The sequence below is a fragment of the Garra rufa genome, unplaced genomic scaffold, assembly GCF_049309525.1.
Source record: "Garra rufa unplaced genomic scaffold, GarRuf1.0 hap1_unplaced_025, whole genome shotgun sequence".
NCBI lineage: Eukaryota > Metazoa > Chordata > Actinopteri > Cypriniformes > Cyprinidae > Garra > Garra rufa.
In genome coordinates this window covers 1-25,764 of record NW_027394300.1, presented here as the reverse complement: position 1 = coordinate 25,764, position 25,764 = coordinate 1, and the positions used below count along the sequence as shown (strand labels likewise).

General features: G+C 36.8%; 1 protein-coding gene and 1 pseudogene across 1 annotated transcript; one reads left to right on the top strand and one right to left on the bottom strand.

The window, feature by feature from the left end:
* Nucleotides 1-24,799, bottom strand: part of LOC141315374 (uncharacterized) — a 31,254-nt pseudogene extending 6,455 nt beyond the window's left edge.
* Nucleotides 612-9,580, top strand: LOC141315372 (uncharacterized). The gene is made up of 2 exons (XM_073832703.1): nucleotides 612-774; nucleotides 7,174-9,580. Exons 1-2 carry the CDS (start codon nucleotides 690-692, stop codon nucleotides 8,553-8,555), a joined length of 1,467 nt encoding a protein of 488 aa, XP_073688804.1. The 5' UTR covers nucleotides 612-689; the 3' UTR covers nucleotides 8,556-9,580.
* Nucleotides 24,800-25,764: the final 965 nt, after the last annotated feature.

Sequence of the window (25,764 nt, the reverse complement as noted above, 5' to 3'; positions counted from 1 at the left end):
TTTTAAAGTTTTTAAACTAATGGAAATTGCTGCATCAATAAAGCGTTTTTTACAAGCTATGTAAAATAAATGCATCTTTATTAAATATAACGTTGTAATACTTTAGAGATACTGAAGACGTTAGCCTTTAGTAACAGAAATTGTGCGTCTCATTTCTCTCTATATATCATGAATCAATCGTGTGATGATAAGAAGTGATGAGAGAAACTGAGAATCCGAATCATTTGAATCAAATCAAATCATTTGTGAATGATTCAGTGATTCGATTCAGCGGCACGCGGACTACAAACGACAACAACAAACACAAACGAGTGAATCACAACCGAGAATGATTTCATTCAAGTGTAATATATTAGATATGATGTACAAACAATTGAATACTAGTTATAAATTAAAAATAGCCTGCCTGACTATAATCCTTTTTGGTAATTTGTATATTTTATAAATTTTATATATTAGTCTATTAACTCTCTGATTGTCTGACTAGTGAACTAGGAGCTGATTCAGACTCACCCAGAGATTTAGATTGCATTGGTTTTTCTTTCTATTAATTACTGTCATCTTAAACAGGACAAAGTGTTCAAACACACAGAAAAACTTCTGAAGAATCATCAGAGATCCATGTGACACACTAAAGATTCAAGATTGAAGAAACATTGAAACAAGAAGATATTGAGGAACAAACAAAGATGTGGTTTATTAAAGAGGAGAATGAAGACATGAGGATTGAAGAAACATTCAGAGTCAAACATGAAGATACTGAGGAACAAACAGGTTGGTTTTAATTCTTAAAGATGAAATTAAAGATGAATAATGTGTGTAGACATCATGCATTTGGTTCAGTTATAACAGTATTATGGAATTAGCCTAAAAAATAAAATAAAAATATATGGTAGAGTGGGGGAAAATGCCCCCTTAAGGAAAATGTGACATTACAGTGAAACAAAACATAAATGTGATTAGAATTTGCCATCCCGGGTTTGAGTGACGATGGCAGGAGTTATTCACCAAATATTAAAATTGCTCAGCCTTCATAATTAATTAGTATTTTGTCTGAACATATTTTTGTACAAAGGGGGCGTTTTGCCCCAGCAGTGGGGTAAAATGCCTCCTTTCTTACTAACCAGTTTGCTTCATAGATCAACAGCAAAATGAACAGACTACAGTTTATAATCTCTAAAAGTAAAAGGCAAGTAATGTATCAACATGTATATATATATATTAATATTTATTTGAGTAATGTCCAAAATATCCAGATTTTTAACATTGATGTATTTGTTCACCACTAATGATTAATATAATGCACTTTTCCTGAATAAAAGTATTAATATTTGTTTTCTGAATTCAAACTTTTGGGCAGTAGCATACATTTACATACATGCATAATGAAGGTTCTGGGGGGGGGGGGGGGGGGGATTTTTTTTTTCTTTCTATGTCTTTTTTAAAAAAACTGTAATTTTTAAAATACAATTATATTCCTTATAAATAACATATCCTCTCAAACTACAGACTTCACTATTCATCTATCATACATCACTGTGATATCCTACAGAACAATATTCTCTTAAACACTTGTTTACTAATATCTGAAAATTATAGCATTTAGCATGTAATCCTCTTCTCGTAAAACACGTAGCTGGTGTCAGCTTCTCCAAGGAGATTTGTTTATCCCCGTTGCCAACGTAGTGCATAGCAACAGTGAAAATGTATCTTTAGTGGTTATTTTGGGAAAAAACAGGTGGGGGGCATTTTCCCCCACTCTACCCTACATATATTGTGGCGGGAGGGACGAACGACAGACACAGTGGGTGTGGCGTCAGGCCTCGGAGAGGCTTTTATTAAACAGAAAATAAAAGGGAAAGTGTCCAAACGGGAAATAATAGTGTCCAAAATAAACAGGGGAATCTGGTGTCCTCGTGTGAAGGGATATCGTGAAGGAGGGCAGTGTTCGGTAGGGAAGGGTCCAGGAAATATATATGTTGTCTTGTTTCCAGCCAAAATATACATTGGTGTAAGAAAAATAATAGTTCTCCATTTTAAGATTTTTTTTCGCTGCCCCATTGGCAGATTATTTTGTATATTAATATTTTGGATATTAAAAACAAATCAAAGACACGGCCCGAGATCGGCAACAAAGATCTGCTTGACACATATGAAGGGAATTTAGTCACTGCTGGCTGGTGTGCAAGTGGTGGGTTTTTTGGTTGAGTTTTTGGGGCGGCGGCATCTCCTGCAGCTTCAACCTCCTTCTGAGCATTCATGGTGCTTCTTGGGAGGAATTCGGCCCGGCATCCTGGCCCGTCGGCCATCAGTGGTGCGGTTCTCGGCCGGACCGCGAGTCCAGCGGCTTATCCTCAGCGGCGCTGGTTCCATCTTCACCCCTTCCTGGACCCGCGAGGACACCAGCGTGCATGCACGGGGGGAGAGACCGGTGTCCTGAGGAGAGGCGCGCTCGGCATTTAAACAGCGGCGGTGATGAGGCTTCATTCCATTCAGGTGCCCTCATTACACGCCGCCAGCCCGAGACGATTACTCGCCCCTCCTCTCCCTACACACCCACTCCCGTCGGGAGCCTGGAGAAGGGCGGCGAATAAGTGTGGTAAAATATGGTGTGGTGCTGATAACTAGGGGGGAGGCAGCCGACTCGTCACAATATATATATATATATATATATATTAGGGGTGGAGCCGAATATGGTATTCGGAAAGGCACAAATAGCGTGTTTTTTACAAATACTTATTTCGAACAAATACTGATATTTGTATTCGGGAACAAGAAAAACTTTATATCAGAAAGCTGCATTTCCTCATGAGATCGCAGTGCATGCCCACATGAGTGAGTGAGTTTACAATGTCTCCCACGAAAACGTGGACTGGTTCGCGGACTCGTTCATAGAAAAACGGAATCTACTATAGCGCGGCATGCCACGGAATTAATTGATTTTTGGATTAATAATTCAAATCGCGATATGGACTAGTGTCTGTGAAAACTGAAATGCAAAAAGACTGTTTTAATATGAATCCTGCATGTTCCGTTTACCTCTGTCTGTATGAATGGTGGACACGCTTTTTTTTTTTTTTACTACATGCATCCTGAGCCACGCATGATGCTCCCGCTAATTTTTGGTATTTGCATCTCATATGAACAGATAAACTCAATCTCCAAAGCTGCTGTGAGTTTTAACTTTCACCGTTTCATTTGAGAAAACTAGCATCATATCATACTGTACACACAGAAACTTCACGGTAACCTGTCAAAATAAAAGTACGGTTTAACATCAAACAGAACAATATTAGTCTTGTATTACTTTTGTACAGTATAATGTAGGTGTTTATATATTCCTATTTAAATAATTGACAAAACAATATATATGATAAAAAATAAATATTACAAGATTAACCCCTTAATTGTAGAAAAAAATATTACAATTATTATTTAAACGTTCTAAATTAATATAATAACAGTTGATTTAACAGTAAACCCAAAAATTAAAATTATGCTTTAATTTGATTATCAGAAAAATTAAAACGCACAAGAAAAAAAAAAAAAAAAAAAAAGCAAAAGATTGTAGAGCCCTATTGTTCAAAGTGTTAAAATAGAGAGTTTTGGACTTATTTTTTCAATGAAATAAATGTTTTCGTTATTACACAAAGTAGGCTAAAGTACCTGGAAAAAAGTAACTTTTGTTCTGCCAGATCTCCCAGTCAGGGGTTTATAAAGTTTAGTTCTTGGAATTTTGCGCATTAGAAAGAAGTTCTTTCAGAAGAAGAACAGTTCTTTGAAGTATTATTTGTTTTTATTCTGTCTGTTCAGCATCCTCCAACAAGGACGGGTGGTGGTGGGGTTCATAATGTTCACAATGGTATTTTATTAGTTGCTGGTTTAACCATGCATGAGGTAATGACTGTTATGTTATTTTCTTTTCAATGATGTTCCTTGTTACATGTTCAAAAACACTAACCAATATTGCATATCCATTATTATTATGATGGATATAATTAAAGAATACTTACACTATAACTTATATAAAATAAAATACTTATTTCGAACAAGTGCTATAATATAATGTTGACAGACTGTACAGAGCGATTGGTTTAAGAAACTCTCTTCGATACAGAAACATACAGTGTGACTTACTGTTTTTCATCTTTAAAATATGAGCATGTGTGCAATTTTCTCTGAATATTCAAATGATTTCAAATGTTGATTTTATAAGTTAAACAAAAAGGTAATATTAAGTGAACATTTTACATTTTAAATGTAGCCTACATTTTAAACACTACACTGTCAATATTGTCCGATTTTACAACAAAGCAATAATATATCCAACGAAATCCACAACAGAACTGTGTGAGTCCCCAAGAAACGGCAGCATTTCATTAGTGATCGAATCTGCAGCTTTCAAGTTTTTAATGTCATTTTAATTTTGTCTGCATGTAATGCCTGATAAAGCTACTAGTCTCGGATGTATCATGTGAGTTCTCTCAATCTGAGAGCTAAGGACTTTTCTCTATGAGCTCTGTGTGCAGTCATATCAGGTTCTTTGGCCTTTTCCCCCTTCCCTGTTATTCTGCTCCTGTCTTTGAACTTGGCAGTGCTCCCTTCACTCTAGAGCAGGGAGGACTGGAGTTGGGAAATGCTGTTCTAGAGCAGGGAAAACGAACTCCGGTCCTGGAGAGCCACCGTCCTACCGAATTCAGCTCCAACCCTAATTAAAACTCACCTGCCTGTAGCTTTCTAGTAACCCTTCAGATCTTGATTATGTTGTTCAGGTGTGTTTGATTAAGGGTTGAAGGAAAAATCTCCAGGGCAGATGTTCGCCACCCTGCTCTCAAGGGTCTCCAATTAGCACATCGCTCCCAAAGAAAACATCTGGGCCCCCTCTCATCTATGAGAATGAAGTCCTCTGCTTCATGGAACTTTGTGAGGCAATCATACCACGTGTCTTATGCTTCTACATGCTTCTCCCAGGAGCTCCCATAATGTGACTGCCCTTATGGCTTAGTTGGCAGTGCTATCCTAACCCTAACTCAATTTAGAGGGTTGCCTATGATCATGTCACTCCTAAGGTGAGCCTCTAAGTTCTCCTTTGATTTCTGAGAGTTGAGTCTGCTCTCTCATGTTCCGTGAGGCACCAAAAATTGTTGTCCACCTTTGCCTCTCTTAGGTGGCTTTTATGGTTGAGCACAGCAGTGCTCCCCTCACTCTCAAGGGTCGCCGATGAGTACAGTGTTCCCAAAGGGAGCATCAGAGTTCCCTTTTCGTATCTTAGAGTTGAATCTTCTGTTCCCTGAAGCTGGAGCTCAGGGGTGGACTGGGACAAAATTTCGGCTGGGAAATCTCACACTCATCCAGGTCATCCCATATACCCACAACAATCTCTGAAACATGGACAACCATATTTTTGTATGGTCATCACGTAAAAAAAGGTTTAAATCGTTAGACTATGCAACATGTAAAATAATTCAAAGTCCTCTCCTGAACTGCACCTTCACTTCCATTTTACTTTTCAGTCCCTTTATTTTGTCCTGATCTCTCACATGACTTTAATACTCAAAATTCAGCAAACTATGCTTACTAAATAGCCTAAAAGTTCAAATTACAACAGTGGGAAAAATAATTACTTGATCCCCTGCTGATTTTGAGTAACAACAACAGCAAAAAAGTAGAAAAACGCATTTCAAAAAAGTTATAATTGATTTGCATTTTAATGAGTAAAAAAGTATTTCACCCCTTAGAGAAACATGACTTTGTATTTGCTGGCAAAACCCTTTTTGGCAATCAAAGAGGTCAGACGTTTCTTGTAGTTGGCCATCAGGTTTCACATCTCAAGAGGGATTTTGTTCCACTCCTCTTTGCAGATCCTCTCCAAGACATTAGGGTTTTGAGGCTGACATTTGGCAACTTAAACCTTCAGCTCCCTCCACAGTTTTTCTATTGGATTAAGGATTAAGCATAATATTTTCACCTCCATGTTTAACTTCAAGGGTGTTTGGGGATGCTAGAACAAAGCCGGTTATCATGCATACTTCTGGTTTAAATATCCAGGATGATTTCTTTCATTGTTTATTTTTCTTTTATGACAGTGTCTTAGTAATCGATTCAATGTGGCAAATACCACAGATATGCTTATTTATGTTCAAGCTTATATAACTGTATTGTTGCTTATGAATAAATTAACAACAAATGGTGGAAATAATCGTACATATAACAAACATTTACTTGAATGAATCTATGATTGATTTAGTGTTATGTCAAGCTCTGGGGGAAAGACTAAGAAAAGTCAAAACCTGACTTGAGATAAGATAACAAATCAATCTGGGTTAAAGTGGTTCCATAAATGACCACTTGGATGGATTTAATGCAGAGCACAAATTCACCATCTTCACATCTCACTTCACTTTCAATTGGTGTAAAAATGTTGCCTGTTCTCTTTTAAAGGATATGGTCTGTGATGTGTTTGTTTGTTTTGCAGTAAGTTTTTGGGCATTTTCCATTCAATAGGTCATTGTAACAGACCAGTGGTTCCCAACCATGTTCCTGGAGGCACCCAACATTGCATATTTTGCATCTCTCCTTTGTCTGACCATTTGTCATCCATTTTAGGTCTTGGTGCAGGGGTGCCCAACCCTGTGCCTAAAGATTTACCATCCTTCAAAGTTAAGGTCCAAACCAGATCAAACACACCTGAACCAGTTAATTAATCACTTAATTGGAGAAACATGAAAAACATGCAGTGTTTAGGGGCCTCAAGGAACGTGGTTGGGACTCGCCGTAACAGCCCATTTTTATGATTGGCCAACATCATTGCCCCACAATAAAACCTCAGAAAGAATTATTGTGTGATAACGTGTTCATCTGATGGTTGAGTGGGGAGTTTGTCCATTTTCCTAGCCTTTCTTATTTTTGTTGCATTTGATCCCCTAGAAGACATTAAAAAAATGCTACATCATAATTGAGATCAATCTTTATCTAGGTTTCCTAAACTATTATTAGATTGAATAAACTGTATAGCAGCCAGCTTAAACTCTATAGGACACCAGACTATGATCAGGTTTGGACACCATGATATGAGATCTAGCATACATGCATTACGAATCAACATGATTGGTGTAACCTGCTTTGTGGCATTAAACTGGGGTTAACTTTTATTTCTTTGTTTTCCCACCTTAGGCCCAACAGCACTGAAAGAGGAGAGAGAAATACTGAATGAAACTGAAGAGAAAGATCAGTTTGAGAATCATGTTCTCATAACTGGAAAAAAATCATTTTGTTGCTTACAGTCAGAAAATACATCTACACAAGAAAGAGCTCAAAAGGCAAGAACTAGGAGTTTTTTCACTTGTTTTCAGTGTGGAAAGAGTTTCAATGAACAAGGAGAATTTAAAGTCCACAAGAAAATTCACACCAGAGAGAGGCATTTCATCTGCCAACAGTGTGGAAAGAGTTTCAGTCACAAAGGAAACTTTAAGGTCCACAAGAAAATTCACACCGGAGAGAGGCGTTTCATCTGCCAACAGTGTGGAAAGAGTTTCACTCGAAGAGGAACCCTTAAAGACCACATGAAAATTCACACAGGAGAGAAACCTTTCATCTGTCAACAGTGTGGAAAGAGTTTCAGTCAAAATAGAAACCTTAAAACACACATGAGAATTCACACAGGAGAGAAGCCTTTCATCTGCCAACAGTGTGGAAAGAGTTTCAATCAAAATACAAACCTTAAAGTCCACATGAAAATTCACACAGGAGAAAAGTCTTTCAAGTGCCGTCAGTGTGGAAAGAGTTTCAGTCAACAAGGAGAATTTAAAGTCCATATGAAAATTCACACTGGAGAGAAGCCTTTCATCTGCCAACAGTGTGGAAAGAGTTTCAGTCAAAATACAAACCTTAAACTCCACATGAAAATTCACACAAGAGAGAAGTCTTTCATCTGCCAACAGTGTGGAAAGAGTTTCACTCAAAATAAAAGCCTTAAAGTCCACATGAAAATTCACACTGGGGAGAAGCCTTTCATCTGCCAGTGTGGAAAGAGTTTCAGTCAAATACAAAACCTTAAAGTCCACATGAAAATTCACACAGGAGAGAAGTCTTTCATCTGCCAACAGTGTGGAAAGAGTTTCATTCAAAAAGCATCCCTTAAAGTCCACATGAAAATTCACACAGAAGAGAGGCGTTTCATCTGCCAACAGTGTGGAAAGAGTTTCAGTAAAAATGGACAGCTTAAAAGGCACATGAGAACTCATACAGAAGAGGAGTGTTTCATCTGCCAACAGTGTGGAAAGAGTTTCTCTAGTAGAAGATACCTTAACATTCACATGAGAATTCACACTGGAGAGAAGCCTTACATATGCAAACAGTGTGGAAAGAGTTTCAGTCAACAAGGATACCTTTACAAGCACATGAAGATCCACACTGGAGAGAAGCCTTACACATGCAAACAGTGTGGAAAGAGTTTCTCTAGTAAAGGATACCTTTACAAGCACATGAAGATCCACAATAGAGAGAAGGCTGACAGATCCCCTCAGTGTGGAAAGAGTTTCAACCAAAATGTATAAAAATTCTGATTGGTTGAGCTACATCTGAAGCTGTTGTAAATTACTCTACAAACCGTCATTATTTGTTGCCTATGTGTTGCTCGGAAAAAAAACAAAAACAATGTAGGGTCTGGACCAATCAGACACAGTTCATTAGATTTACCAAATAATCAATTTTTCATTAGATTAAGAAATGATCACAGACCCCCCTCACCCAATCCACAACACTGGCAGCCATGATAAATGGTCTTAGTATGGCATCCAGGACTCCTCTGCCAGACCAGATAATCTTTACGACTCAAAAGTATGTAGAGAGAATTTTTATAATTCCAACTAATACTCAAAAAAAAGGACACATACTGCCATAGAAACTGACTTTTATTAATTCTTGGAAAAAAACTTTCTGTGAATGAACACACATATCCTTAGATCATTGTGTATTTTATTACTGTTCATTTCTTTTGTATTGTGTAATGTTTTTATTAATGTGTTATGATAGATCACTATGTAGTATAACCACACATATAACACATTTGGTCTCCTTGAATTTGTATTTTGATGATCTAAAACATATATGTTATCTTTTGATACCTATGCAACATATTAGTGTTTTAAGAATCATAAACTTTCCCTCCAAAAGCAAAAAAGTCACCATTGGCTCTCTAGCCTTCCAATTATCAATTGATCTCCCGTGGGCTTCTGGGATAGAAAAGTAGAAAAGTATCCCTCGATCGGCACTTCGAAATTTGGGCGGGACGCAGTAGGCATCCAGGGATCTCTCGCTTACACTTTTGTGGTTACTCTTCTCACGACCCATTTCCCCTACTATATAGTAGATAAGTAGGCATATTCGAACGATACTTAGGTATACGTACACCTGAATCTCGCGAGAAAAAGTGCTTCATCCTGGTAAATCTCGCCTACTCTTTTGTGGTGTTTGAGATTTCATGCATACTTTTTCTTCGCCTACTGCTTTTTGCCTACTAAATAGTATGGAAGTATGCGATTTCGGATGCAGCCACTGTCTGTATATGTCTTCTTGTAAATAAACTACCAGTGCTTTTTCAAACTTCTCAATGTCTCGTTGGAAGGGCCCTTGGAAGTCTACCAATGAAGTGTGGAGCTACTTTGTGCCTCGTAAATGGTGTAAAACAGTGATTTATTTACATTGCTAGTCCGATGCCCGATCCACCCTCAGCAACAGCCTGTTTTTAGCATCGGCTAACTAGTGCCAGATTTCGAAGTGCAGGGGACAAACCGAGATGAACTATGAAAGGTAAGTTCACAGTCAGTATCATGATTCATTACACTTTAGATCAATATCACACCGGACTTCTCCTTTAACTAAAAACAAAATTTTCAAGAGTTCGCCAAGTAGGAATAACTGCAGTTCAGGAGCAATGGACATAATAAAAGGTTCAGGCATGCTGAAAGGTTGGGGAGAAGAGAAACTGGACAAAGCTGTCTGTGGGGGTGTGGTTAGGAGTACTTTCTGTTGAACCCATTTACTTTTTGGCAGGGCCATTGCTCCAGACTTCGTTTTGGCTGTTCATTGACACGGCAGCCTGGTTTTGGAGGCCTGTAAACACAAGCTTTTGAAAACAGGTTTTAAAGCAGGGGTGTTAAACTCAGTTCCTTGAGGCCCGCACTGTGTTGTTCCAACCCTGCTCCAACACACATACTATGCAGTTTTCAATATAGCCTGAAGGACTTGGATCAGGTGTGTTTAATTTTAACATACTATCTCAGCATTTCCAAAAATGTATTTTGTTACCACTTATAATACAATTGAAACATATTTCATAAACCTTTAAATATACTAATTATACATAAAAAATAAACTTACTGATTATTTAAAATACAATAATAATATATAACAAATGTATACAAGGCGTATTTATAATGTATTGCCCACATGTTTTTATTAATAAAAAATACACTTGATTATTTAAAATACATGAATAATATATAATAAATGTATACATAGTGTATTTGTAATGTATTTTTTATTAATAAAAATATGTGGGAAAGACATTATAATTACGCTTTGTATAAATTTATTATATATTATTCATGTATTTTAAATAATCAACAAGTGTATTTTTTTTGTAATAAAAATATGTGGGAAATACATTATAAATACGCCTTGCATACATTTGTTATATATTTATGTATTTTAAATAATCAGTAAGTTTATTTTTTATGTATAATTAGTATATTTAAAGGTATATGAAATATGTTTCAATCCTATTAGAAGTGGTAACAAAATACATTTTTTGGAAATGCTGAGACAGTATGTTAAAAGCACATTTTAGTTCATCTTCATGGTGTCTCAAAATAGCACAGTTGAGTACACTTAGATGATCTTAAGTTTATCTTAACATATACTTAAGAATAACTTTTAGTATATTGAGTACAAAATTAGTGGCCGAAAATAGAGTACATTAAGTACATTAGGGAAGTGCACTAAGTGTACTTAAATTGTATTTTAGCACACTTTTTTCACACTTTGTATATTCTTTTAATATATTATTGCTATACTTTAAATTAGTCATAAATAAATTTATAAATGTTCAAAAGTAGGGTTCAAGTGTATTTCTAGTTGTAACTAAATATATTTTTTAAATACAGATATAGTATGTTAAAAGCACATTTTAGTTCAATTTCATGGTGTCTCAAAATAGCACAGTTGAGTACACTTAGATGGTATTAAGTTTATCTTAACATATACTTAATACTATTTTTTAGTACAATAAATACAAAATTAGTGCGCGAAAATAGAGCACTTTTAGTGCATTACTGAAAAGTGTAGTAAGTATACTTAAATAAAGTGTATTTTAGTGCACTTTTTTTTTAACCTGGGAGAATTACCACACTCAAAATCAGTTTAAGTGTTAGTGCTAATAATGCATTCATATTAGGTGTACTTTAGTACAACTTTTGAGAAAATGTAATTCTACTACAATACATTACTAATAGATTTTTAATAAAATCAATTTAATATAACTTAAAATTACCACACTCAAAATCAATTTAAGTGTTAAGGCTTATAGTGCATTCATATTAAGTGTACTTAAGTACAATTTTGGGGGAAATGTACTTCTACTACAATACATCACTAATACCCAGATAGCAAAAATCATCTGGCCCAGATCTGGCCCAGACCTATCGCAAGTTCTGGGCCAGATCCGCGCAACGGACTCGGGCCGGTTTTGTACGGCACAACGGGCCAATACCGGCACGGATCCGTTTTTCCGCATCTGGACCAGAACTGGGCAAGCCCCGGGCCAGATGTGGAGTCCTTTATGGTGATTTGGCCCAAACGTGGGCCGCATCTGGTCCAGTACCAGGCCGGATCTGGGCCAGTACCATTCCGGATCTGGGCCAGTGCCATGCCAGATCTGGACCAGTACCATTCCGGATCTGGGCCAGTACGATGCCAGATCTGGTTCAGTACCATGCCGGATCTGGGCCAGCTCATTTTTTTATATATAAATAGACCTACACACACACAAACACAAATTGTATACACAAATAGAATTTAAATACAATTTGTTTATTTGTATAGTGCTTTTCACAATACATATATCATAACAATATATATATATAGAGAGAGAGAGAGATTAGCAATTAACTCCACACACCTGTTTCTGTTTCTATTAGATGTGCTACCTCTCCTTGATTCCTTGTATTCGTTTTGTGGATTAAAAGGCTGTTTTTAAACTTTTCTTGCTTTGTGTACTCCATAGCCCACCAGCACACAAAACAATTACTTTTACTTAAAATTACTTTATTTTTGATCAAATAAATTCAGCCTAAAGGGTGTGCGATATGTTTTAGCTAGTACTCAGCCGTTACCATAGTTGTTAGCCCATCACCACTAACCACCCAGCAATCTTAAACATTAAAAACAAATATAAGCAGTTAAAATCGTTAATAACATATAATTACATACCTGTGGGCCTGCCGTCTTCTTCATGTTAGCAATCCCTCTGATAACATAATTAGTTAGCTACAATCCAACACTGATCTAAGGAGCAATAAAAACACCAAACCTTTAAGTTAAGGAGTAACGTACACAACATAATAAGAAATACATTTATTAACAGAACAGTTTGATCACACCGTGTGACTTACCTTGGTGAAGTTAATGGTAGGAGTTTTGAGGTAGGAGCATAACATTATGTCTGTATCTGTCTCGATCGTCTTCTGAACTCAAAAAAACAGCGTGCTCGTTTCCACGGACGCGGCTCTTATCCGCTTTGTGACTGTTGTTCCCGCCCACTGAAACCCGGGCTGAATCCGTGTTGCAGCACTGAAACGGATGTGGAATTGCCAGTTTGAAAACGGATCCGGCACGGAGTCAGCTGCTGTCTGGGCTCGTTTCCACGGATGCGGCCCGGGTCCGCTCTGCGACTGTTGTTCCTGCCGACTGAAACCCGGGCTCGGGCCGAATCCGTGTTATGCTGCGTCCGTTGGATCCGTCAACTTTTCAAGCGTTACCTGCGCTTCAAGCGTCAACGCAGCCAACGCAAGCAACGCAGAAGTTCAGCTAGTTGAACTTTTGACGGACTTAACGCACTTGACGCAGTGCGTCAACCAATCAGAGCGTCTCACTGTAGCGACGTCACCACACGTATTTTGAATGAAGCGGGAGCAGAAAAAACAACAACATACAATTCTCTGCGATTGAAGACGGCTACAAACTTATTCTAGCCGTCTGCAATCGCAGAGAATTGTATGATCCGTTCTCGTTGTTGTATAAAGACAGGAATTTAAAGGAACTTGCTTGGATGAAGATCGCTGAAGAGATCTGGTTGTCAAATCTTTTCTCAACGTAATTATTTCCCATTTCGTTAGCTAGCGAAACATGTTCATGAGAGGATTCCAAAATGTCCAGTCCCAATAGTTTGCCATGGTTTATTCAGGGGAAGTGTGCAGAAAACTAGATGCGTTGGGAGCGTTGCCTGACGTGTGCGGTGTGAACGCACCAAAAAGCAAGCGTTGCCAGCTTCAACGTACATGCGTCAAACTAGATGCGTTAGGTGCGTTGCCTGACGCAGACAAAGTGTGCGGTGTGAACGCACCATTACAGCACTGAAACAGATGCGACTGTTATGCGGATTTGCCGGTTTGAAAACGGATCCGGCACGGAGTCAGCTGCTGTCTGGGTAGATTTTTAATAAAATCAATTTAATGTAAACTTAAAATTACCACACTCAAAATCATTTTAAGTGTTAATGCTTATAGTGCATTCATATTAAGTGTACTTAAGTACAACTTTTGAGAAAATCTACTTATACTGCAATACATTACTAATAGATTTTTAATAAAATCAATTTAATGTAAACTTAAAATTACCACACTCAAAATCATTTTAAGTGTTAGTGCTAATAATGCATTCATATTAAGTGTACTTAAGTACAACTTTTGAGAAAATATACTTCTACTACAATACATTACTAATAGATTTTTTATATATTAACTTATTTTAAACTTAGGATTAGTATGTAAACAGTCTACTAATAATCAACTAATGTTTAAAGCATTTAAAGCACACTTTTGAAAAACACACTAATAAAACTCTTTTGCATGTTTTTTCTGTAGTATACTTTATTTTAGTACACTAAAAATTTATTTAAGTATTACTGGTATTTAGTATACTTTTTCCAAGTGTACTTAAGTCCTACTGAAGTATAAACCTACTTTTAATTAGTGTATTCATAGTGTATAAACATCACACTTTTTTTAACACACAAAAAAACAATGTACTAAAAATGTATTTGCGGGTATTTAAGTGTATTTTCATTGCATTTAACTATTTACGTATAAAAACAGAAATACGGTCTTGTTTATAAATTACCTTTCTAGGTCTATATGTGATGGCAAAATTATTCCACAGTATTGCGCTGCCTTCAGAGTGATTTTTAAAATTGCTCCTTCTAAACTTGTCAGTGTGTTTCCAGAATGCGTTTGCAAATGATCTTTCAGGTTTCTCTGATTGTGAAACTTAGGTTGCAGAAGGTCTGTCTCCAGTGTGAAGCCTCATGTGAGCAGTAAGGTTTCCTTTAAGTGTGAAACTCTTTCCACATGAAAGGCAGGTAAAAGGTTTTTCTTCGCTGTGAACTCTCATGTGAGCCCGAAGGTTTCCTCTAAATCTGAAAGTCTTTCCACAGTAAGGGCAGATATAATCCTTCTCTCCAGTATGAATTCTCATGTGTAGATTTAGGTTTGTCTTGTTTGAGGAAGTCTTTCCACAGTGACTGCACATGAACGGCTTCTCTCCAGTGTGAGATGTTACATGATTTTTAAGGTGATCACTGTCTGAGAAACTCATTCCACACTGATATCATATAAAACTGAGAGAGGGAGCTCTTGAGTGAACCACCAAGTGCTTTTTAAGGGTTCCCTTATGACTGAACTTCTTTTCACACTGATCACATGCATACGGCTTCTCACCAGTGTGAATGTTCATGTGATACTCAAGGTTTGGTTTGGTTGTAAAACCTATTCCACAAAGTCCACTTTTGCCAAGAAATAGTGGGCTAACAAGTCTGGTATGAATTTCAACAAGTACAGTGGGGCAAATAAGTATTTGATACACTGCCTATTTTTCAAGTTTTCCCATTTACAAATAATGGTGAAATCTGTAATTTTCATCGTAGGTACACCTCAACTGTGAGAGACAGAATCTAAAAAAAATCCAGTCACATTGTATAATTTTTAAATAATTAAGTTCCATTTTATTGCATGAAACACGTCTTTGATACACTAGAAAAATAGAACTTAGTATTTGGTTTACAATTACAGAGGTCAGACGTTTTCTGTAGTTCTTGACCAGGTTTGCACACACTGCAGCAGGGATTTTGTCCCACTCCTCTATACAGGTCTTCTGCAGATCTTTCAGGTTTTGGGACTGTAGCTGGGCAACAGGCCCTTACTGAGGGAAGGAGGTTGTTGCCCAAAATCTTGTGATACATGGCCCCATCCATCCTCCCCTCAATATGGTGTGGTCGTCCTATCCCCTTTGCAGAAAACCACCCCCAAAGCATGATGTTTCCTCCCCCATGCTTCACGGTTGGGATGGTGTTCTTGGGATTGTACTTATCCTTCTTCTTCCTCCAAACACGGCATGTGGAGTTTATAACAAAGTTATATTTTGGTCTCATCTGACCACATGACCTTCTCCCATGCCTCTTCCAGGATCATCCAGATGGTCTTTGGCAAACTTCAGACGGGCCTGGACATGTGCTGGCTTGAACAGGGAGACCTTGCACACGCTGCAGGATTACAATCCATGACGGTGTAGTGTGTTACTAATGGTAACCGATGAGACTGTGGTCCCAGCTGTCTTCAGGTCATTGACCAGGTCCTCCCGTTTAGTTCTAGGGTGATCCCTCACCTTTCTCAAGATCATTGATTGTCCCAAGTGTCCTTAGACAGCTCTTTGGTCTTGCCCATAGTGGAGAGGTTGGAGTCTGTGTGGACAGGTGTCTTTTATACAGGTAACAAGTTCAAACAGGTGCAATTATTACAGGTAATGAGTGGAGGATAGGAGGGCTTCTTAAAGACAAACTTAACAGGTCTGTGAGAGATAGAATTCTCGCTGGTTGGTAGGTGATCAAATACTTATTTCATGCAATAAAAGGGAAATTAATTATTTAAAAATCATACAATGTGATTTTTTTTTTTTGATTTTGTCTCTCACAGTTGAGGCATACCTACGACTTAATTGGCGAAAAAACTGTGCTGTTCAGACTACATGACATCTTGTCTGTCATTTGGTCATTGTGCTTTTCACACTACGTGACACAATGTAAATGATCCGCAACAGTGGGTCACACACTACTGCTAACACTAAGCTGACAACAACTCTGTCGCCCAATAGGCAAGTTTCCATCCAGTTTTTTGCAATGTTTTGTTATTGACAAAGAGAATATGCATTAAAAAACTGTAAAATTTGCTGTCTCCATCCAACTGGCTTTTTACCAATAAAATTGTGTGCGGCATGACGACATCCCTAAAAAAAAAGCAATTGTTGCATAGCTGTTTCCGTTAATAATTTCACCTATCGCGCAAAATACATAGGCTTGAAACAAAACTGTATTATATAGGCTATTATTTAATTGTATAAGCCAACATGAAACTCATGGGTTAATGGACTCGGGTTAATAAAAATTTATTATTTATTTTTTATTTATTTAGCAATATACATAAACAGGTGAAGTTGTGTTATGATTATATTTCTGATTAACTTTAAATTAAAATTAAATTATGTGGCTGTTGTAATGTTTTGACCAATCAGACACACTATTATTTGTTACTTATAACAAATAATCTTTAAAACCAACAAGCCAGCTATATGTTGGAATTCTGGAAACAACCCTTGAAAGTGACTAACATCCAAAAGGAGCTCAGTCGCCAGGGCAACCATCTGATCACACTAGTTTTACGACACAAAGAAATGCAGGTAGAAAAACTTTTCCTATTCTTTCCTATAGGAAAGACTTTATGCTCATTGAAATGGACTCGTCCCTAATTCATAGGAAAACTTCTTTGAATGAACACAAATCCTTTAGGTCATTGTGTGTACTATAACTATCTTGTATAATGTCTTTGGAATTGTATTTTTTTATTGTATGTATGCTTAATGCGTGAAGTACTAGTCAATGTGACCTACCTATAACTATGTGTCTCCTATCCAACTAATGCTCATTTAATGATACTTTGGTGTATGCCACCTCCTCATAGAATGCCATGTGTGTTCGTACTTTAATCCAAAATATAAAATGCCACAACCATTCGAACCATGCTTTCAGACAAATGGTCATAAAACCCACATTATTTCCAACCTCCCGTTTGTAAATTCAGCCTTTTTCATTGGTCAAGACCATCCTGAGAGGCGTGACTCTTCCTAGACTTAAAAGGGCTCCAATGCATGATGGGAATCATGGATGAGTTCTGATTGGCTACAACATGCTTTTTCTGATGGTCACCGTTGTTGTGATTCTCACACAGATTCTTCATGTTTGTGTCTTAATAAAACTTTTTTTTTTATTTTTACATATCTGTCTGACTATATATGCGACTCTCAATTATAGAGTTTATGTAACCAGTGATAAAACCCATGGTCTATTACTTCACAAACATTTCTTGAAAACACGATTGCCTTTTGTCTGGCTGTTATAACACTGCTACAGCAGCCAAACAAAGTCTGCTTTTACAAACGTTAAGCTCAAGACCCCAACTAATGCAAACACTGACCACTGTAATGGTTTCTTAAAAAATGTGATTTTCTCATTTGGTGATTCTGCTTATTAACATCAGGTGTCTTCAATAATGATCAATCATCACTTAACTAATTACTAATTATATCTCATTAACTTTAACTTCTGTTCAATAAAAACCATTATTCAAGTTAAAAATTAGTATTTAGATCATGTTTAGTGAATGTCATCCGTTCATGTTAAATGAACACAAATTTTTCAAGTTGGTTTAATATCATCCATTGTTGTTAAGATAATGTGGTGGAATCATGTGGAAACACTGTCCATGATTAAATCATGTTCAACCAAAGTGCTATTTTTTTTGAGTGCAGCAGTATGTTGTTTAACCATGCAAAGCTACATGTCCTATTCATCATGTTTTTGTTTTTGTCTGCTTGACAGGACAATACAAAGTTGTGTATCTTGTACTAGAGCAGGTAGAATTCTCTTATACTGACCACTGGATGTTCAACATGGTACCTCATGGCAGAACTCTCTGAGAATTAGAGAATTAGAAATGTTGCTCTCCACAAAGATGGCCAAGGCTATTAAAGGTTCAGTAACACCCTGAAACCAAGTTACACTACACTGGTCAGGGTCATACAGAGGTTTTCAAAGATGGGTTTCATTCGGAACATGCCTTGCAAGGGTAGATCAACGAAGCTGAGCACTCATTCTGAGCGTCAGGTGCAGAACTTGGCTTCAAAAAACAGATGCATGAGTGCTGCCAGCATTGCATTAAAGGTTGCAGAAGTAGAAAGTCAGCTTGTCAGTGCTCACACAATATACATAGTCGTCGTCCCAGAAGGAAGCCTCATCTGAAGCTGGCTCACAAGAAAGCCCACAAAGAGTTTGTTGAAGACAACCTGTCCAAGAGCATAAATTGCAAGAACCATGTCCTGTTTTCTGATGAGACTAAGATGAACTTGTTTGGCTCAGATGGTGTCCAGCATGTGTGGCGATGACCTGGTGAGGAGTACCAAGAAAATTGTGTCTTGCCTACAGTCAAGCATAGTGGTGGTGCATCATGGTCTGGGGTGATGGGGTGGCCAAGTATGTCTCCAGACCTGAACCCTACTAAGCAGCTGAGGGGCATCCTCAAGCAGAAAGTGGACAAGCACCATATGTCTGCCAAATGCCTAAATGTAAATGTAAATGTCTAATGTCCAGCAGCTCTGGTCAATTCCACGCCCAGGATGATTAAGGCACTGCCATATAACAATGGTGCTAACACAAAATATTGACACTTTGGACAAGTTTACTTAAGGTGTACTCACTTGCCAGCTATTTTAACAATAATGGTTGTATGTTAATTTTCAATCTGCTATACTGCTATACAAGCTGTGCATAGACTACTCTAAAATATAATAAATATTAATTTCTATAGTATTGTCCCTTGAGAAGATATACTAAAATGGTGGCTGAAATGTGAGGTGTGTACTCATTTTTGTGACATACTGTATATTACTAATATTTAAAATGTACATTATACTAATACTACTACCATTGACAAATTAATAAAACTTAGGCACAGTCACAATATTTCTTTCAGGTTTTAATTTGAATACTAAATCCCCATTACTTGCCAAATTTAATTAATTAAATGATTAATTAATTTTATGCCTTTATTTGATAAATAGAAAAATGTAAATACACAATGCAGAATTTCTGAGGAAAAAAACAAACAAAACAAACCTATTGTAAGAGTAAATGAAAGCCATTTGTATGCATTCAAAGAATTAGAATTATTTAATTAACCAAGTAAAAATTTGGTAACAATAGAAAATAAGGTAAGAAAAAAGTACAACATTTCATAGGGTTCTAAACATGTAATTTTTGTTAAACCTTTAATAAATTAACGTTAAATTGTATAGATTTTCATGATTTTAATTAATTAGACATAATTTTTTTTATTGATACAATTTTATTTAACCATAAAAATGAAAATAACAAAAATAAAAATAACCAAAAAAATAAAACTGATTTCATAGGGCCTACTGAACAAACATACAGTCATAGAACATTTAACACAACATTAGGAAAACAAATACTACATTCACTACTACATTCATTCCAATACTGCCCAAAAACCAACCATAAAAAGCATAACTCTTGTCGGTGCCGATAGCCTGTTGCGCTCCGGGCATCCTGTGTTCAAATCCCGACTCGAGAAGCTTTCCCGATGCATTAAGTATTTTTTTCTGTGCAAATAAAACTAAAATAAAGACTTTATTCCACATTTTCGTCTCTAATGCATCACTTGTCGATACACGTTCACAAGTATACTCAGACACATTCGTGTGGTGCCACTGACGCAAATCATTAGATTTCAATAGCTTTTATACAGCATGAGTCTCTCCACATGTAACATGTTCCTCATCATAATGCTGGATCTGGGTCAGTGCTGGTGCTGCCACGTGCATCGTGGGACTCTCATCAACTTGCATCCACAAGTGACACAGTAGAGATGAAAATGTAGAATAAAGAACGAAGGTCTTCGTTTTTGGGTGAACTAACCCTTTAAGGCTTCTATCTTGTGTGAATTCTAATGAGGCAGTCATGGCCTAAGATGGTAAGAGAGTTGGGCTTGTAACCTGAAGGTCGTTGGTTCGATTCCCGCTCCGGCAGGAATTGAAGGTGGGGATTGTGAACGAACAGCACTCTCTACACTTTCAATACCATGACTGAGGTGCCCTTGGATGAGTTCAATTTTGAGTATGTGTCAACTTTTTCCACAGTTTGCAGGTGTAAGGCTTCTCTCCAGTATGGATTCTCATGTGGGTTATAAGGGCTCCTTTTTGATTGAAACTATTTCTACAGTTTGCAGGTGTAAGGCTTTTCTCCAGTGTGAATTCTCATGTCTGTTAAGGCTTCCTTTCTGAGTGAAACTTAGTCCACATTGAAGGCAGGTGTAAGGCTTCTCTCCAGTGTGAATTTTCATGTGGGCTTCAAGATTTCTCTTTAGGGAGAAACTCTTTGCACACTGTTGGCAGGTGTAAGGCTTGTCTCCGTTATGGATTCTCATGTGGGTTATAAGGGCTCCTTTTTGATTGTAACTATTTCCACACAGTTTGCAGGTGTAAGGCTTTTCTCCGGTGTGAATTCTCATGTGCCTGCTAAGGGTTCCATTTTGAGTGAAACTTAGTCCACATTGAGAGCAGGTGTAAGGTTTCTCTCCAGTGTGAATTCTGTTGTGCCTATTAAGAGTTCCTCTTCTTGTGAAACGTTTTGCACATTGTTGGCAGCTAAAATCTCTCCTTCCAGTGTGAGCGCTCATGTGGGCTTTGAGGTTTCTCTGTTGAGAGAAACTCTTTCCACACTGATGGCAGGTGTAAGGCTTCTCTCCAGTGTGAACTCTTAAATGGATTTCAAGGCTTTCTTTTTTAGTGAACATTTTTCCACACTGTTGGCAGATGAAATTACTTCTAGATCCTTCCTTTTGAGCTGTCTTTTGTGTAGTCTCTTCAGTTTGTGAGCAACTAAACAAATTTTCTCCAGTGAAATCATGTTTCTTGTACTGATATTTGTCTTCTATTTCATTTAGTTCTTCGCTTTCCTCTTTCAGCAGCATCAGGTCTAAAGCAGAAAGAGACCAATACAAGTTAATCCCCTGCTCTACATGTTTTGCATGTCTCTTATTTAACACACCTGACTAACGGTTAGAGAGTCGGGCTTGTAACCCGAAGGTCGCTGGTTTGATTCTCGCACCAGCAGGAATTGAAGGTGGGGATTTTGAATGAACAGTGCTCTTTCTACCTTCGATACCATGACTGAGGTGCCCTTAAATAAGGCACCGGACCCCTAATTGTGTGTGTTCACTTCTCACTGCTGTGTGTATGCACTTGGATGGGTTAAATGCAGAGCACCAATTTTGAGTATGGGTCACCGTATTTTTGATTTTCGTTTTTGGGTGAACTAAGTCTTGAATATCTGACTGTTAGCACTGTGCTTATGTAAATGAAGCCATCTTATCAAACACAAGTATAGAGTAGAGATGCACCAATTGACTGGCTAGTGAGCGAAATCGGCCAATTTTTTGCATGATCGGCCCGGATCGTGACCGTAGTCAAAATACTATGTGGGGGGAACAACCACAAAAACGTTCGGAACAACAAATCTAACAAGACACTTAAAACACCATCACTCAGCTGAATATGCATCTCTCTTAGCTAACACACCTGATTCAGATGACCAACTCATTAGAAGTGAGCTCCGTGAATGAACTGTTCCGATTGACATGGTCCCTGAATAGTGTACATTGCTACCTACTCCCTGAGCAGGGGAAATCAGTTGAAGTTTACTACACTTCAGAACATTCATTCACATATTTGCGATACGTCACCGCATACAGCGTCTTCACACACAGCTTCAAATTAAACATACTGTATATGCTCACTTCAATCTAACGCCGGTTTCACACTGCACGCGTATGCAGGACGTAAGCAGCGCGTGCACGGCACGTAAGCAGAGCAGAAGCAGCGCAGTTCTCCGACAACTGTCTGTTATGTGTATTGAATTGTGATATGGAGATTTATTGTAGATTTAAGTAGCAAATGAGAAACGCTAAAATATTGAATACATTTTTAGACAAAGGTCTTAATGATTACCAGTTTGGTTTAAAATGAAAGAAACAGCTTATCAATAACGAAAAGAATGTGTAAAAAGTATGGTATTTGTGGTACAAATCGCCCCTGCCGTTGGGGCTAAAGGCACAATAAATTACAAGATAAGTAATAGATGACTGACTTTGACATTTTTTGACATGACATGGTTAGATTCATATGGTATATATCATATTTTTTTATGGTGATTGTCCAACTTCGAGATAATCACCACGTTTATAATGAAACGTAAATGTAAATCTATATTAAATTATTATAGGATCTAATTCAATACTTTCAGAATCTTCACTTTTAAAAATGATTTTTTTCTGTATTTAAAAATGTTTTATATTAACATTTTAATGACAGTAGCACATATTTATTTATTCTTGTATTTATCAAAACAAGCAGAAAATAGCACAAACTTTGCTAACGTGATTGTTTTGAACAATAGGCTAACTTAGGCGGTGTGAATGCTCTCATTCGTTAACATGGGCGCCGAAAAAAATACGCGCTGCTTACGCATGCAGTGTGAAACCGGCGTAATAGTTTACAGCAAGCGTATATGTTCCATTTGAAGGTCATTAAAGCGTGCGAGACGTGAATTTTCATCTGTGTGTGAAGACGCTGTATGCATTGGCGTATAGCGCAAATATGTGAATGAACGCTCCGAAGTGTAATACCGCTGGATTAACTGGTGACAAGGCAGAAATGCTTCTCTTTATAAAGAAAAATGTGCCATTAATGCTCAAGTAATAGCATTTAGTACTAGCATTGTTATTTCTACCTGTTTAAAGACACAGTGGTCTTTTTGTTATTACAGTTATTGTTGTGAGACGATCCTGTAATTAATGTTTAAAAAATTCTTCCAAAACAAAATTCATTTTTGTCAGTTATATTTTATTTCTAACTGAAGAAAATTTTGTAAATGCTTTGATTACAGGTTTTTTTTTTTTTATTATTATCTGAATTGGCAAAAATCTGAAACGGCAAGTCACAGTACTGAAAAATCAGAAACGGCCACGAAATATTAGTTAACTTGATGTCATTTGACAGTTTACTCACAATTAAGGGTTTTTATACTGAAAGTAAATTTGGCTGGTCAGAAGTACTTGCTTATTTTTTACGTCACTTTTTAAAAATGTGGGGTACAGTTAATCAAATGCCAAAGCACAGCATTTTGTTTACATACCCCTTCCATCACCTCACAGTTTATATCATTCACTTGCTCTTTATAACTATGCTCCACTCTGATGCTCCTGATCAGTGGTCATTAATTTATTCACCTGATTGTATTAATATAATTTGAATTATTTTCTTTAATTCCTCTCTTTATTTATTTATTTGATATATTTTGTTCTATCTTCTTTCCTGACTGAGTGAGTGTGTCCCAGCACTGGGATTGCATGAGTTAATGCACTCTCAGGGCTGGGTTGCGGCAGGAAGGGCATCCGGCGTAAAACGTGCTAAATCGGCATACATGGTCTTGTTCTAAAAAATAACAACCAAAAATAGATATTTTAGTAAAAATATATGATCTTACTAGAAGAATTGCAGGAAAATGTATAATCGGTTCCATTTGTACAGTCTCAGTGAGCTTTTATGAGTTTTTACGCATTCGCAGAAAGGCGAATTTAACGTTTCCTGACATTTCAGTGTGGATGAGAAACTTTTGGAAAATGCTTGACAACACTAGTGTGGACAGAGAAAAATTTAAAACAAATACTTTTCAGTTGTATGGGAATTAATTAAGATGTAGCTTTAGTATCCACTGGCTGTTTTATTTGCTTACCAAATACCTTTAAATGAACAAATGTAGACAGCATGCAGTAGCCAAATATGATTACTCACATTTCAAGGTTTGCTTAAAGTGCTAGAAATCAAATGTTTTTAATATTAGAAGCAGATATTGGGTTTAATTTTACAAAAATAAACTAACTTTCAAATATTGTTTGGGCTAATTCCATATTATTGTTACAACTTAAATACATGATGCTATAATAACATATGGCCAGTGTGAAAGCAGGATATTCTCAGCTGCACTCGAAGGCTGTGTTAGTATTTGTCATGTGATCTCAACACTTCTGTCAAATGTCAAAACATTTTTACACTTGTGTGACATTATTCACAAATACAATTCATTTCAGCTTTGAGAATAAAAAAACAACCTGTTTGTTCCTCAGTATCTTCATGCTTGACTCTGAATGTTTCTTCAATCTTCATGTCTTCACTCTCCTCTTTAATAAACTCCATCTTTGTTTGTTCCTCAGTATCTTCATGTTTGATTAATGTTTCTTCAATCTTCAGGTCGTCACTCTCCTCTTTAATAAACGCCATCTTTATAAAAGTGTCACATGGATCTCTGTTGATTCTTCAGGAGTTTTTCTGTGTTTGAACACTTTGTCCTGTTTAAGATGAGAATAATTAATAGAAAGAAAAAAAAATAGCAAACTAAATCTAAGATTTAGACAGTCAAAGTGAGAGTTAATAGACTTATTACTAGATTATAAATATATACAAATTACACAGCCGTTTACATTTAGGTAGGCTATTTTTAATTTACATTTAGTATGTAATTATTTATACATCATATCTAATATATTACACTCTCATGAAATCATTCTCGGTTGTGATTCACTCGTTTGTGTTTGTTGTTGTCGTTTGTAGTCTGCGTGCCGCTGAATCGAATCACTGAATCATTTCACAAATGATTTGATTCAAATGATTCGGATTCTCAGTTTCTCTCATCACTTCTTATCATCACACGATTGATTCATGATAGAGAGAGAGAACTGAGACGCACCTTCTCTGTTACTGAAGGCTAATGCTTTATTTAACTAACACTAAATAAAACATTACACCATTACATTCAAGAATACTGCATTTATTTTGTATATCGTGTAAAAACGCTTTAATTGATCTAACAGTTGGCATTATTTAAAAACAGAAAACTACAAACCTTTCTTCAGATGAATCACAACAGATGAAGAGCGGGGCGCGTCTTTATGGCGTCACATCACCAGAGCAAATTAAAAGTCCCATTCGTACACCCTTCTCCAAAATCACAAACACATAGAAATGTTGTATATAAAATCGAATTTCGTACCCATATGTTGATGCATTTTCAGTTATTAACATCGATTATACAAGCAGTGATGTAAAAAAATGTTTGGTCATTTTTATGTCCAATAATACTAATTTAAAGAACATATATCTTTTTTTTCCTTGACTCCTTCAACAGGTGAAAGTTTAACGTTTTAGCTGAAATGGCTGGAAATTTTCAGTGTATGAAATATATTCTGGATGAACAATAAATAGGCTATGTCTTGCATATTAACACGCACATCAGACGTCTTTAATGAA